The sequence below is a fragment of the Trichechus manatus genome, unplaced genomic scaffold (assembly GCF_000243295.1).
Source record: "Trichechus manatus latirostris isolate Lorelei unplaced genomic scaffold, TriManLat1.0 scaffold00093, whole genome shotgun sequence".
Lineage (NCBI taxonomy): Eukaryota > Metazoa > Chordata > Mammalia > Sirenia > Trichechidae > Trichechus > Trichechus manatus.
Window position 1 is genome coordinate 5,200,915 of NW_004444029.1, and position 13,652 is coordinate 5,214,566.

The 13,652-nt window shown below is 51.3% G+C and overlaps 1 protein-coding gene across 1 annotated transcript in view; it reads right to left on the reverse strand.

Annotated features, from left to right (window-relative positions):
• Nucleotides 1-13,652, reverse strand: part of CLCN1 (chloride voltage-gated channel 1) — a 33,237-nt gene that overhangs the window by 5,724 nt on the left and 13,861 nt on the right. Inside the window, exons 8-17 of the mRNA XM_004382419.2 lie at nt 13,120-13,245; nt 12,398-12,482; nt 12,070-12,171; nt 11,675-11,759; nt 11,319-11,468; nt 6,040-6,109; nt 5,736-5,846; nt 3,095-3,308; nt 2,749-2,882; nt 454-668 (exon numbers count right to left, since the gene is read on the reverse strand). Coding sequence (XP_004382476.1) covers nt 454-668; nt 2,749-2,882; nt 3,095-3,308; nt 5,736-5,846; nt 6,040-6,109; nt 11,319-11,468; nt 11,675-11,759; nt 12,070-12,171; nt 12,398-12,482; nt 13,120-13,245 — 1,292 coding nt within the window. The remainder of the gene's footprint in view (nt 1-453; nt 669-2,748; nt 2,883-3,094; nt 3,309-5,735; nt 5,847-6,039; nt 6,110-11,318; nt 11,469-11,674; nt 11,760-12,069; nt 12,172-12,397; nt 12,483-13,119; nt 13,246-13,652) is intronic.

Here is a 13,652-nt window from a genome sequence, read left to right on the forward strand (position 1 = left end):
CGGCCCCTGCTCCGGGGCCCTGGGCTCTTTGGCCCCAGACCCAGAACTGGCTTTCTCACCGATCGGCTTCTCCACCTTCCTCCCTCAGTGTGGCAGCTGCCCAGCCCAGGATGAGGCGCGGCAGAGTGGCCGTGGTCTGTTACCACGGTCCCCTCGCCCAACCTCCCACACCCCCAGCCACAGTCCCCGCACCCCAACCTCCCTGCCCCCCAGCCACAGTCCCCGCACCCCAATCTCCCAGCCCCCCAGCCACAGTCCCTGAACCCTGGCCTTCTAGCTCCCCTACCAACCATGGTGCCCTCACCCGACCTCCCAGGCCCCCAGCCACAGTCCCTGCATCCCGACCTCCTGTCTCCCCTGCTGACCACGGTCCCCGCACCCTAACCTCCCAGCTCCTGGACGGAAGTCCCCGCACCCCACCCTCCTGGTTTCCTGCCCTCCCCACCCATTCACCTCCATCCTCCCAGGCAGGTCCTCGTCTTCATCCTCATCCACGAAAGCGAAGGACTCGGGGCGGCCACCCCGGGCGGCCTTGCCATCGTAGGGCAGCTCCAACAGCTTCTGGGCCATGTCCTGGGCAGCCCGCAGCCGCCGCTCGGCACTCAGGTGCCGCTGCAACAGGGCCTGCAGCTCCGACCGCTCCACGGAGCCCAGCAGAATCATGGACTCTGGGGAAACAGGCTCACCTGAGGCCTGCCCACCCAAAGCTCAGCAACACGCAGCAGCATCAGTGCGGGTAGGTCAGATGGGGCAGCCCTGCTCTCAAACCAAAGGAAACCAAACCCACTCCCTGCTGTCCAGTCGATTCTGATTCACAGCGACTCCATGTGTCACAGAGTAGAACGGCTCCATGGGGTTTTCTTGGCTGTAATCTTTAAGGACGCAAATTGCCAGGCCCTTCTCTGCCGCCGCTGGGTGGGTTGGAACCACCAACCTTTCAATTTGTTGCTAGTTGCCATCAAGTCAATTCCGACTCAGAGCCACCCCACAGGACAGAGTAGAACTGCCCCATAGGGTTTCCAAGGAGCGGCTGGTGCATTTGAACTGCCAACCTTTTGGTTATCAGCCAAGCTCTTAACCACATCAGGGCTCATTTGCACCACCTGGGGACCCAGCTAAGCTTTGACCCTCACTCCCTGAAAACTCCTTTTGAAAACCTTCCAGGCCTGGCCTCAGTCAGTCCCTTTCATTCCACCCATTTAGCACTTGCGGCCCAATTGGTAGTGCACTAATCGGCAATTATTTTGATCCAGCCCTTATATAGTCTGTTTGCAAACAGGTGAGCCCAGTATTAAAACAGACGACTCAACCGTGTTCAAATAAAAAAGAAACATCCAGCGCCATTCACATGACTGAAATGTGAGCAGCCCTGAAAGGGTCTACCAGCAGCCGGCGCACTGCCTCTTCCACCCAGGAAGACGCTAAAGAGGGACACCTCTGGGCAGCTGTTCTCAACCTTTTTGTCTGATGGTCCGTCCATGGAAGGACCTGGGTCCTTCCAGGATCTAAGTGAAATGTCTGCGTCTCCTGAGAAGGTCTTCTCTGTATGTTTGTGGAAATTCCGTTCCCACGATGAGTGTTTCATCGCCATGGAGGGCCATAAACCTGGAGCGCTATTGTTGGTCAGTGGATACTAAGAAAACGCTGCACCTTCTTGGCCGCACCCCGCTCCGAGGAAGACGCCCTGCTTTTGAAGGCTCTGGGCTTCGGGAAAACGTTCAGAACAAACCTATCATGACCAGTTTGAATACCCTGAGTTCCTGAAATCAGAACTATTTTAATGGCATCAAATAGCCCTACCTGATTTTTCTCCATTACATGAACTCAAGCTTTAGGCACTATTTATCTGATAGCTACTAAATGCCTATAAAAAGGCACTTTGGGGAATAGAGAAGTCACAGCCTCTACCCTCAGGAGCTCCCAGTCTAGTGAGGGGGACAAGCCATAGATATATAAACCATGTAAGAAACAGCACGAAGCAGGGTGAGGGCCGAAGGCAGGCAGAAAGGTGCAGGAGGAGAGGTGTGAAATCTCCGCCTGCTAGAACAGCCCGCCTCCCCGTGTGGAACAGTTTCATTTCCTCAGTGGTGTAAGCTGGACATTGAAGAGTGCGGATGCTTCAGCTGGCGCCCTGGTGGCACAGTGGTTAAGAGCCTCTAACTTGGGTAGTCAAGAGACAAAAGGTCAGCAGTTCGAATCTATCAGCTGCTCCTTGGAAACCCTACAAGGCAGTTTTACTCTGTCCTACAGAGTCAGAAGCAACTCCACAGCAACAGATTTTTTGGTTTGCTTCGGCTAAGAAGTCGCTGGGTGGTGCAAACAGCTAAGAGGCGCAGCCGCTAACCGAAAGGTTGGTAGTTCAAGTCCACCCAGAAGCACCCTGACGATCTACTTCCAAAGAACCAGCTATGGGAAGCCCTGTGGAGCACAGTTCTACTCCGACACACACAGGGTGGCCATGAGATGGGGTCAACTCGCTGGCGACTGGTCCTGTACTGCTGTGCTTCAGCTAAGTAGCAAAGGGAAGCGCATAAGGGGCCACAGATCTATTTCTTTGACTCTCTTCTTGTGCGTGTGATACGGCGCTAGTTTTCTTTCCTGGGGGGGCATGTCCCCTGAGGAGCACAGGCTGGGCCTCTGTCAGCAGATCGGTGGCCCCTAAGGACGGCTGCACCACACTGCCGTGACCGCTGTGTAACCCTTGTCCAGGTCCCTCGCTCAGGACTCTGCGTCCTGCCTCCCACTGACCTTTTGAATCAACCAACGGTAAAGTCTTGACCGTGGTTGTCTGGAGCAGGGCTTGTAACTCCCCGTAAGTGCAAGAAGCTGAAACAAACTTCACATCACGCACCATGATGTCCTCCACAAAGATTGTAAATTTGCTACCGAGGGAGAAAGTACCGTGGGTCAGCCCCACCATGGTCCTCACAGCACCTTCCCCTCCTGCCATGAGGTCTGCCACGGATATGACCACTCGCGGGAACAGGGAACCAAATAGAGTATGGTGCTTCCAGATGTGCCGCCACCCCCGGCCCAACCCAGAGCTTCCCTCGCCCCCCGCCAGCCCTGAGCTCCTCCAGTCGCCGCCCCTGACCTGAGCTGGTTCCAACCCAAGTCTGGCAGGTAGGGCAGCTTCTTGACCTGGATGATGCTGTCATAGAGGGACGGTTGCAGGCTCTGCGCCACCATGTTGGCTAAGATAACAGCCACCATCATGGGCAGGATGTGAGCGATCTGACCCGTCAGTTCGAAGCAGATCACAGCCGTGGAGATGGTGTGGGACACGGCACCCGTCAGCGCGGCTGCCCCTGGAATGAGACACGGGCCACACCGGTGGGCCACGGCGGCCAAGCTTGGGTGAGGACACACGGGGTGGGATGGGGAGGAGGGACGCAGGGAGCCAACACTGCTGAGACGGCAATGGGTCGAAAGCACGGACTAGACACCGAACATCTAGAAAACAGCAGCTTTGATCTCATTCTATGACCTTCAGCAAGTCACAAAATCACGTGTGTGTCAAAATCTTCATTTGTAAAATGAAAACAGGGGTGTCCTCTCCATTCCTCACTTTTGAGAGTTCTGATCACTCTTAACTGAGTACTTTAAAACCCAGCCTGGGCATTTTACCTTGGGCCTCGGGTCCTGACGCCAGCAACGAACGACTAGGTAGTGTGAAACCCTGAGAACTGTGCTGTAGGCATGGAGCACTGAGGCCAGGTCAGGCTCTGAGTCTGTTATTTCTCAACCCTACAAGGAGGGCTGCGTGTCTCTAGAACCCCAGGCTCTCCTCCGCAAGGCCAACGGGATTGATTCAGTGATCTCCAAGGCACTTGTAGATCTAAAATGTTACCATTCCGTAAGTTCTTCCAAGATAGACCCTGTCTTACTTATTCGTGTTTCTCTTTCCTGATTAACTAAAATAGCCCCTCTGACTGGACTAAACCAAAAGCTAAGAAGTTTCCTGAACACAACCAAACAGTTCAAGGATAGAGTAGCACGGGCTGGGGGCTGGGGACCATGGTTTCAGAGGACATCTAGGTCAATTGGCATAACAAAATTTATGAAGAAAATGTTCTGCATCGCACCGCGGTGAGTGGCATCTGGGGTCTTAAAAGCTTGTAAGCGGCCATCTAAGATGCATCAATTGGTCCCAACCTACCTGGAGCAAAGGAGAATGAAGAACACCAAAGACACAAGGAAATAATTAGCCCAAGAGACAAAAGGGCCACATTAATCAGAGACTCTATCAGCCTGATACCAGAAGAACCAGATGGTGCCCGGCTACCACCAGTGACCGCTCTGATACGGAACACAACAGAGACTCCCTGACAGAGCAGGAGAAAAGTATGGAACAGAACTCAAATTCACATAAAAAGATCAGACTTAATGGTCTGAGACTGGAGGAACCCCGGAAGTCATGGCCCCCGGACGCTCTGTTAACCCAGAACTAAAACCATTCCCAAAGACCACTCTTCAGACAAAGATTAGACTGGACTATAAAACATAAAATAATACTTGTGAAAGGTGTGCTTCTTAATTCAAGCAGATACATGAGACCAAATGGGCGGCTCCTGTCCAGAGGCAGGATGGGAAGGCAGGAAGGGACAGGAGCTGGTTGGAGAGGCATGGGAAACCCGGGGTGGGAAAGTGGGGTATGCTGTCACATCACAGGGATTGCAGCTAGTGTCACATGACAATATGTGTATAAAATGTTGTATGAGAGATTAACTTGATCTGTAACATTTCACCTAAAGTGCAATTTAAAAAAAAAAAAAAAGGAAAAGAAATAGCTCGTGTGTATTAGTTACATTTCTTCCTTAAACATGGGTGAGATCGCTATGGGGAAAGACGCTGGGAAGGCATGCATGAAATGGATCAAAGAGGAGTCCCAAAAGGGAGGTACTGGGAGAGACGGCACCCCTGGGCGGTGCGCACAATCTACTTCGGGACTTGAACTATCATAGGAGATGTGTATACCAAGGAAGGTACACGGGGAGGGGTACTGGAAAAGCATGAAGATGAGGAAGAAGAGGAGACGACATGAAAGGGGTTTTGAGGAAGGGGCTGTGCTGGTGGGTAGGGTCTCCATTGAGCTATGAAGCTGGGTAGTGCTTCCATCTTTTAGGGAGGCATGGCCTTAGGCATTATGGAAGGTTGAGAGGGAGGGAGGGAAGAGGGATGATAATTGGGGGGTTATATTGGTCTCTGTGCTAAACGTGGCTCTTGGTGGGATGGGACAATACATTTAAGGAAACAGGGTTATCATAGACTCTCAGAACGTCAGGGTGTAAGGTATCTAAGGAGCCATTTCAGAATAAAGAGATGAAGACCAAGAAGGCAGCTAACTAGCTCCATGGCCATCCCGCTGACCAGTGGCCACCCAGGTGATGAGTCCAGAGCCCTGAGTCCCCATCAATACCAGCTCCTCTGCAGGTCAGGGTGTCTAAGCCAGTCTCCAGCATTGTTGTTTCCATGAGTCTTAGGAAGGACAGAAAAAACCCTCACCAGACACTCAAACCCAATCCTAGTGTTTTCATCCTTATTATTGTATCTGATCCCCATGAGGCTCAAGGAAGTTCAGTAACAGTTAATGAGAGTCACAGCTAAGGGTTAATTATGTGAGTAAAAGTTGAATGAAAACAATACTGTGTGTCCTGGAATGAAGGCATCAAGAGACAGCCTGAGTGTGTGTGGGGGGGGGGCAGTCCTCAAGGTTGGGTTACTGGGCATCTCACCAATGACTGCATAGCCCCCAGGAAGGATCTTGTAGATGATGCCATCAAATAAGATGCCGTCAGGGAACAACATGGCCATCAACTCCCCCACCAGCCTTCCGAAGGCAGCTCCTGGAGGGAGACAGCAGGAGGGAAGATGTCGAGTGAGCCAAGTTCCTCACCATCTACATGTTCAGAGCTAAGCCAAGCCCTCCGTGGGTGCTAAAACCAAACACAAATGCCCAGCATCTCAATCCTTCCCTTATCCTCCCAGGACCCCAGTTTGCAGCTATCACTCAGATCCTAGGCTCCCATCAGAACTTACCCAGCACAAACACAGGCATGAAGCCTCCGCAGGGTATGGGCATGGTGGTGGCCATGATGGACATCCAGAACTGGGGCACAAAGAGGCGTCAGACACCCTCCCAACCCCCTAACACACACACACACACACACACACACACTCTCAATTCCCTCCCACTACCTTCCCCCCTCTCGCTTCCACAGTCACTGAAACTCTGGAACGGCTCCTCCTTCTTGAAGTCAACCTTCCTCCAGAACCTAAAAACATGGCGCTCTCATGCTAAGAGGTCACCAAAGACAACACTGTAAGAAGGTCCTTCCAGACAGCTAGCCCAAGTCCCTTCTGCTTTGAGTGACTGTATTGGCCTCCAGGCAATCTGGAATAGGCGGTAGGGCCCCAGAGGACTCCTGCTCACTGTGCCAGAAAGACCCTAGCCCACTGGGCTTACTTAGCCCAGGAAGCTTCCCAGCAGAGCATCCTGACATGCTCCAAGTGGGGGATAGATACCTTTTCCTGGCCAGTGTTGTTTCTGAAAAGGAGCCCCAAGGAGTGGACACCTTCAAGACTTGGTGACTTAATCTGTGACTATTAGTCATTTACATGGTGTCTTGGATTGAATTATGTCCCCCCAAAAATGTGTGCGTCAACTGGGCTGGGTCATGATTTCCAGTATTGTATGACTGTCTACCATTTTATCACCGATGTGATTTCCCTGTGTGTTGTAAATGCTATCACTATGACGTAATAAGATGGATTAGCAGCAGTTATATTGATGAGGTCTACAAGATTAGATAATGTCTTAAGCCAATCTCTTTTGGGCTATAAAAGAGAGAAGCAAACAGAGAGACATGGGGGCCTCATACCACCAACAAAGCAGTGCCGGGAGCAGGGCGCATCCTTTGGACCTGAGGTTCATGTTCTGAGAAGCTCCCAAAACAAGGGAAGACTGATGACAAGGACCTTCCTCCAGAGCCAACAGAGACAGCCTTCCCCTGGAGCTGACGCTCTGAATTTGGACTTGTAACCTACTAGACTGTGAGAGAATAAATTTCTCTTTGTTAAAGCCATCCACATGTGGCACTTCTGTTACAGCAGCACTAGATGACCAAGACACACGGCTTCCAATATGTGAACCTCGAGGGGGAACCTGGAGTGAAGACTGGCCTGCCTGAGCCATGCCCTTTGCATCCATCACCTTAAACACAGGATCCTAAGTCTGTCCTGGTCACACGGAAGGGGGAACAAGAGTGCAGGCAAGTCAGCGAGTGTGCTAGAAAAGACCTCCAAGTTCAGGTCTGTCAGGGAGTATTCCAGTAGAATGGGGGTACTTTAGTGAAAGCAATATGCATATTCTGTCACAAAGAACACAAAAGAATTGAGAAATAGCATGGAAAAGGAACAGTGGTTGAGCATGTGAAATGTCTGTAAAAGGAATAAAAGTATTGTGTGTGTGTGTACGAGTGAGTATACATGAGTATCTACACACATATATATAAAGTAATAGTTTTATACATCACTTCTAAAGTAAATAAGCAAATCTTAGTGAAGTTGTCTCAAACTAATAAGGAGCAAGATGGTAGCTGCTGAAGGTCAGAACAAAATGCCACGATCAAAGAATTTACAATTTAAAAATTACACCAATTGCATTACAAGCTAATGAGAAAGAAACGGTTTGATTTTCTAAGCCTCAGGAAGACTACCCCCCAAGTCAGTCTGGTGTCAAGGGCAGTGGCTGAGACCCCAGGACTTCCACCTTAGAGGCTCTGAGATCAGCAAACCCCATGCTTCTTCACAGTAGGGGAGGACTATGGAGGACATGAGCCACAAGGTTCATGCCCAAAAGGAGGAGAATGCAGACTGAGAATTCCCTGAGGGCAGACAAGTTTCTTGGTATCTCTGCCTTCTCTCTGCACAGGCACAGTGCTTGATAAAGGTAGGTGGAGGGAGGGAGGGAGGTTAGGTAGGGAGGTAAGTTAGGTAGGTAGGTAGGTTAGGTAGGGAGGTAGGTTAGGTAGGTAAGTTAGGTAGGTAAGTTAGGTAGGTAGGTTAAGTAGGAAGTTAGGGTAGGTAGGTAGGGTAGGTAGGTAAGGTAGGTAGGTAGGTTAGGTAGGAAGTTAGGTAGGGTAGGTAGGTAGGGTAGGTAGATAAGGTAGGTAGGTAGGAAGGAAGGAAGGTTGGCCAACTACTATACGCACAAAGCAGAAAAAGCTTCTCAGAGCTCATGTTTGCTGTACATCCATCGGTGATGCTCATCTTGGGATGGAAGGCTTGTTTAAATGCCAAAGGCTGAACACGTTGGGGGCTGCTGCATTAGTCTGTCTGGAGATGGGTCAGACACTTGTCGCCTAACTGCTTCTTAAGTAATTCTGACATACAGCATGGCTGGAGACCCCTTGAACTGTTAGCACCCCCTCTTTGGAATAATGAATGACATGAACGCCGTAAGGGATTTTGCAGGTTCAAGCTAATCCGAAAGCCCCAGTAAAACAGATCACAGGTGACAGATAGGCCAGATCTCTGAGGGAGGAGCTTCGATTATCCTCCAAGACACAGGTAAAGGGTAAAGCAGTATCAGGATGAGAGGGAATGGAAGTGGCCAACTCCTGTAGCACCAAGAATAAGACATGAGATTAGCAAACTCTTGCAGCTGTTGGCACACAACAGAGAAGATCCAGAAGTAATGTAAACAGCGTAGAACACCAGTGTCTCCCAGGGTCTTAAACACCTGATTCTGGAGAAACCAGGAAATGAGGGGCCCATGATCAGATCACGTGCCACTCTCCTGGGACCAAGGGTGCCAGCACAATCAGGATCAGGAAGAAAGACTTCCCCGGAGCCTCAGGCTGGGCCTAGGAGATAGTGGTAGCAGGTGATAATGCTAGGCTTGGTAAGAGGGAGAATGAGAAGTTGGGATTATATTCATACTCATTGTACAAGGTGTGGATGATACTTTCCCCATCCTGAGACTGAGGAAGACAGAAGTTCCCTGCATCAATATGTAAGAGCCAAAATGAGAATCTCATCTGCCAGAATCTGCCAGAATCAGACCATGGAAACAACTCTACATTTTCGTTTGGTTATCTATCCCACTGCCCGCACTTTGGAACAAATGACACATGGTTATGTGTCCAGTAATGGAACAGTGAGCATGCTGGGGGGCAGTGAGAACAAGGTCACCAGCAGGGATTCGTACAACAAACGGTCTCCTGTTTATAAACATTACAGAATATTATTGGCCTGCTGCAAACTGTTGGGTTTGGAAATACGGCCCTAGAAATGTGAGTTTCTTTTCCTGATACACTTATGATTTAAACATCATCGAGGATGTAACTCATGAGAAATTAGTAACGATGACATACAGTGGCGTCCTTCTACATCATGCAAGACCGTTTCTCAGAATAAAGTTCCATCCATGGAGTGGGATCCAAGTACACATTGGGGAGGAAGGGTGAGATGCAGGGCAATTGTTGAAAAATGTACAGTATTTTGTTTCTCCAAGCTTTTTCAAAAGCTTGACATTTTCAAAGTATATTGATCACAAGTTACCATACAGCTCAGTCCGGAGAGCTGTTAGAAAAACCTGGTTATCAACACTGGACAATAAATTCTGAAATGCCATCAAGACTTGGATTTGGGTTAGTATATTCAAAAGTGATTCTAGGAAGCTGCAATTTATAAACTACAGAAGATGAGCTCTATGATGAAAGTCCAACAATCAAATCCCTAAAAAGATACTGAGAACTCCTTTACAATAAAAATACCAAATCTTTTGAAGGAAGAAAAAAAAATTAAAAGTAGGTGTGCAAAACATGGACGATCTACCAAAAAATCAAACCCGTTGACGTCGAGTCGATTCCAACTCATAGTGACTCTATACAGCAGAGTAGAACTGCCCCATAAGGTTTCCAAGGCTGTAATCTTTACAGAAGCAGGCTGCTACATCTTTCTCCCTCGGAGAGGCTGATGGGTTTGAACCCCTGACCTTTTTCAGTTAGCAGCCAAGCACTTAACCACTGCGCCACCAGGGCCCCTGTGGAAGGCTTAGCCCTGATGAATGCTCCCATACTGGAATGGGGAAGGGCACCAGCAAACAGAGCTCCCGGGAGCCCACAGCACACCCTGAGGCTGGAAGTTACGGAGCTGGAACCTGATGTGTCTGGCCCCTAGGTCTCTGATCAAAAAGTCGTTGTCAAGTACGGGAAACGAACAGCAAAAAACACAGAAGGAAATTCTGAAATGATTTTCAGTGACAAGCAGAAGTTCCAAAGATCAACAGTCAAGTATTGTGAGATTATTTGGCCCATAGCTGGTGCTCAGAAACATTTGTTGAGTAAATGAATAAATGAAACTACCGTGAGATTTGCAGTATAAATACAAATGACTGACTCATATCCTGGGAAGGTGTAGGTTCATAAAAAAGTATCAAAGTAAGCTGGCATCAAGGTATTCAGAAGCATGAAAGCTCCGTGTGGACAGGCTTTTAAATGAGAGCCCTAATATTCAGAGGAAAATGGTGGATAATTTAGACAAGGCATACTATTAGTCAAAAGGCAACCAGCAAAAAAAAAAAAAAAAGACATTCAGCAATTGTCACAGATGTCACCACCAGGAGTGGAAATAGAAATATCATTGTATAAGGCAGTAATTGAGAAGTCTATAAATATATGATCCTTGATGCAGATATGAAGAAGAACTGATGTAAAAGAGACTAGCTTTTGTTCCCTAATGGAAGCGAAGAGAAAATGGTTTGGAACGGCATAAACCTCACAGACTCCATACCTGAATAGAGAACAATAACGTTAATAAAAACTATTTGTAGTCACTAATGACATAGATTTAAATATTTCATCTGATTTGTAATTCTGCAGAGCAATTACCTACAAGACTGGGTAATGGACGCGCAAGTCACCTCAAAGTGGATAATCAGATACGTGGAGAATGAGCTACCTAATTATCTAATCTGTGTGGGAGGTGAATTATGAGGTTTTCATACAGTTATCTGTATTGCTAAACTGTCTTGTCCTTGTTTACTTGGCTGCTGTGATGCCTTGTAATTGAACAAGTGGAACCATTAGCAGGGTTGTCATAATTATGACAAATGTCACTGAGCTGACATGAATGGAGTGATTAGCCCAGATACTGGGTCCCATCTCCAGGCAACTCATGCTATGGTTCCCAAACTATCTCTGTTTGAGTTGGATGGAGGCCAGAGGACATTAAGCTCTTTCCTTCTCCATGTGAACCCTGGGCCGCTGGGTTGGAAGCGGATGGAGGTCTGAGGTCAGTGGCAATGGGTGCACCTTCATGACGAAGAAGAGGAGGATGATGATGACCACGTTGACCTTGGGGTGGATCCACACGGCCGACAGGCCCAGGCTCCCAGGATCCCCAGTGTGCTTGACCCACGTATTGTTGTCAAACAGGGTACTGATGGCTTCCCGAGGCATCAGCTGGAAAGGAAGAGCGAGGGGGTTCTCCAGAGACACAGTGACCCCCGGCCTCCTTACTCCATCTCTCTCTGCCCTCGGGCAAAACCACGTGCCCTGGAAGCCTGCGGGACGGCTGTCCTGTCTCCTCTCTCCCAATGGCCCAAGTCCTGGCTTAGTGACCACTGCTCACTGGCCTGACCCCTCGCCCCGACTCCCTGCAAGCTGACCTCTCCAGCCATGAACTGGCCAATGCCTGGGGGAAACGTGGACGAGGCGATGGCAAGGGTGACGATCCCAGGGTACAGCAGGCGGCTGGAAAAGAGACGGAGTTGACCCTCCTCCATTTAGCCAACCACGCGGATACCACTCCGAGCCTCCCCCCGGCATGAGGTGGACGCACAGGGCGCTTCCTCCAGTCTCCTAAGCCCGGGGTCTTTACACAAAGAACATTCTGTTCACAAAAAACTCACCCGAAAGGAGCACCACGCCCATCCCTTACACTCAGTGTGGGGCCTCCTCCTGCTCGCATGTCCACCCTAGAGGCATGGAGGGCCCTCCTCACAGGTAAAGGGGAACCCCTGGAGAAAGCCGTAGTTGGGGGCAGGGGGAGGGCAGGACTCACTGCTTGGCCAGAAACTGGCTCAGGATCTTGTTCTTGCGGACCCCCAGCATGACCTGGCGGTGCAGGTACACGAACATGGCTCCCAGGAACCCGCAGCAGATCCTAGGGGCAAGGCGCAGCGTAGAGCCTGGTTCCAGACAGGGGCCCCTCCCACCTGGCCACTGTGGGCAAACAAATGCTGGCAGACACCTGAGCTTCTCCCACCTGCCCTGTCCCCCACCTGCCCTGTCCCCACCTGCCCTGTCCCCCACCTGCCCTGTCCCTACCTGCCCTGTCCCCCATCTGCCCGCCATTCACACTTGTCGCCTCCCCAGCAGCAACCACACACCCGATGACAGCAAAGGCCGGGAGCTCCTGCAGGTCGAAGGGGAAGTCCATGCGGAAGTTGGTTCTGAAGAGCGCGGTGATGGTGACTACGGAAGGGGAGGGCGAGGAGGGAGCGTCAGAGCCCAGATGGAGCCGGAGGTCAGGCTGAAGGGGCACCCTTCCCGCAGCCCAGCCTCTCCCTCCCATCTGATGCCCTTCTGGGCACACACCCCTCCCGCAGCCCAGCCTCTCCCTCCTGTCTGATGCCCTTCTTCTGGAGGCACACCCCTCCTGCAGTCCAGCCTCTCCCTCCCATCTGATCCCCTTCTTCTGGGGGCAAACCCCTCCTCCAGCCCAGCCTCTCCCTCCCGTCTGATCCCCTTCTGGGCGCACACCCCTCCTCCAGCCCAGCCTCTCCCTCCCATCTGATCCCCTTCTTCTGGGGGCAAACCCCTCCTCCAGCCCAGCCTCTCCCTCCTGTCTGATGCCCTTCTTCTGGAGGCACACCCCTCCTGCAGCCCAGCCTCTCCCTCCCATCTGATCCCCTTCTGGGCACACACCCCTCCTCTCCATCAGCTGCATCCTGGTTTAGGCCCCTCCCTCGGTTTCTTGGGCCTCGGTGCCACCTCCCAAACAATGCCACCTGCCCCTTTTCTGAAGGGACCCCCAGAGCTGCACTGCACACCCCATTACCAGCGTCCCTGTCCCACAGAACACCCCCGCAGACGGCCGTCCCTCCCTTACTAGCGTCTTTGTTCCACACAGCCAGCACACGGAAGACAAAGGCGCTGAAGGTGGCCGCGAAGAACCCTCGCCAGTAGTTCCGCACGGCAAAGTAGGTGGAGGTGACCTCGATGCTGAACAGCACCCCTGGGGACAGGGAAGGGGTCAGCGCAGGCCAGAGAGGGCTCCTGCCAGGGCCCATCCCGCCCGGTCCCGCCCGGAGCAGCTGCTGAAACTTGAACCGGGAGACGCTGGGGAAACCAGCACTCTGGAATCCCACTCTGAACCACGAGCAGGGTCATGCTCGTGTGGTTTGCAGGCAGAGGTGTGGTCCGACAAGACACAGAGAGGATGGAAACGGGGACCCTCCACCCCAAAACGTGAGGCTCAGCTGGCGGTGTCCGTGCATCCCTTAGGACGTAGGCTTGGGTGGGGTTTGAAAGTAGTGGGGACCACTCTGCAGAAAAATTCCGTGTGAAAAGCTTCCAAGCAGGTGCTCTGAGCCACCAGCAGGGCTCAGGGGTGCCGGACGCCCCTCAGCACCCTCCCGGGCC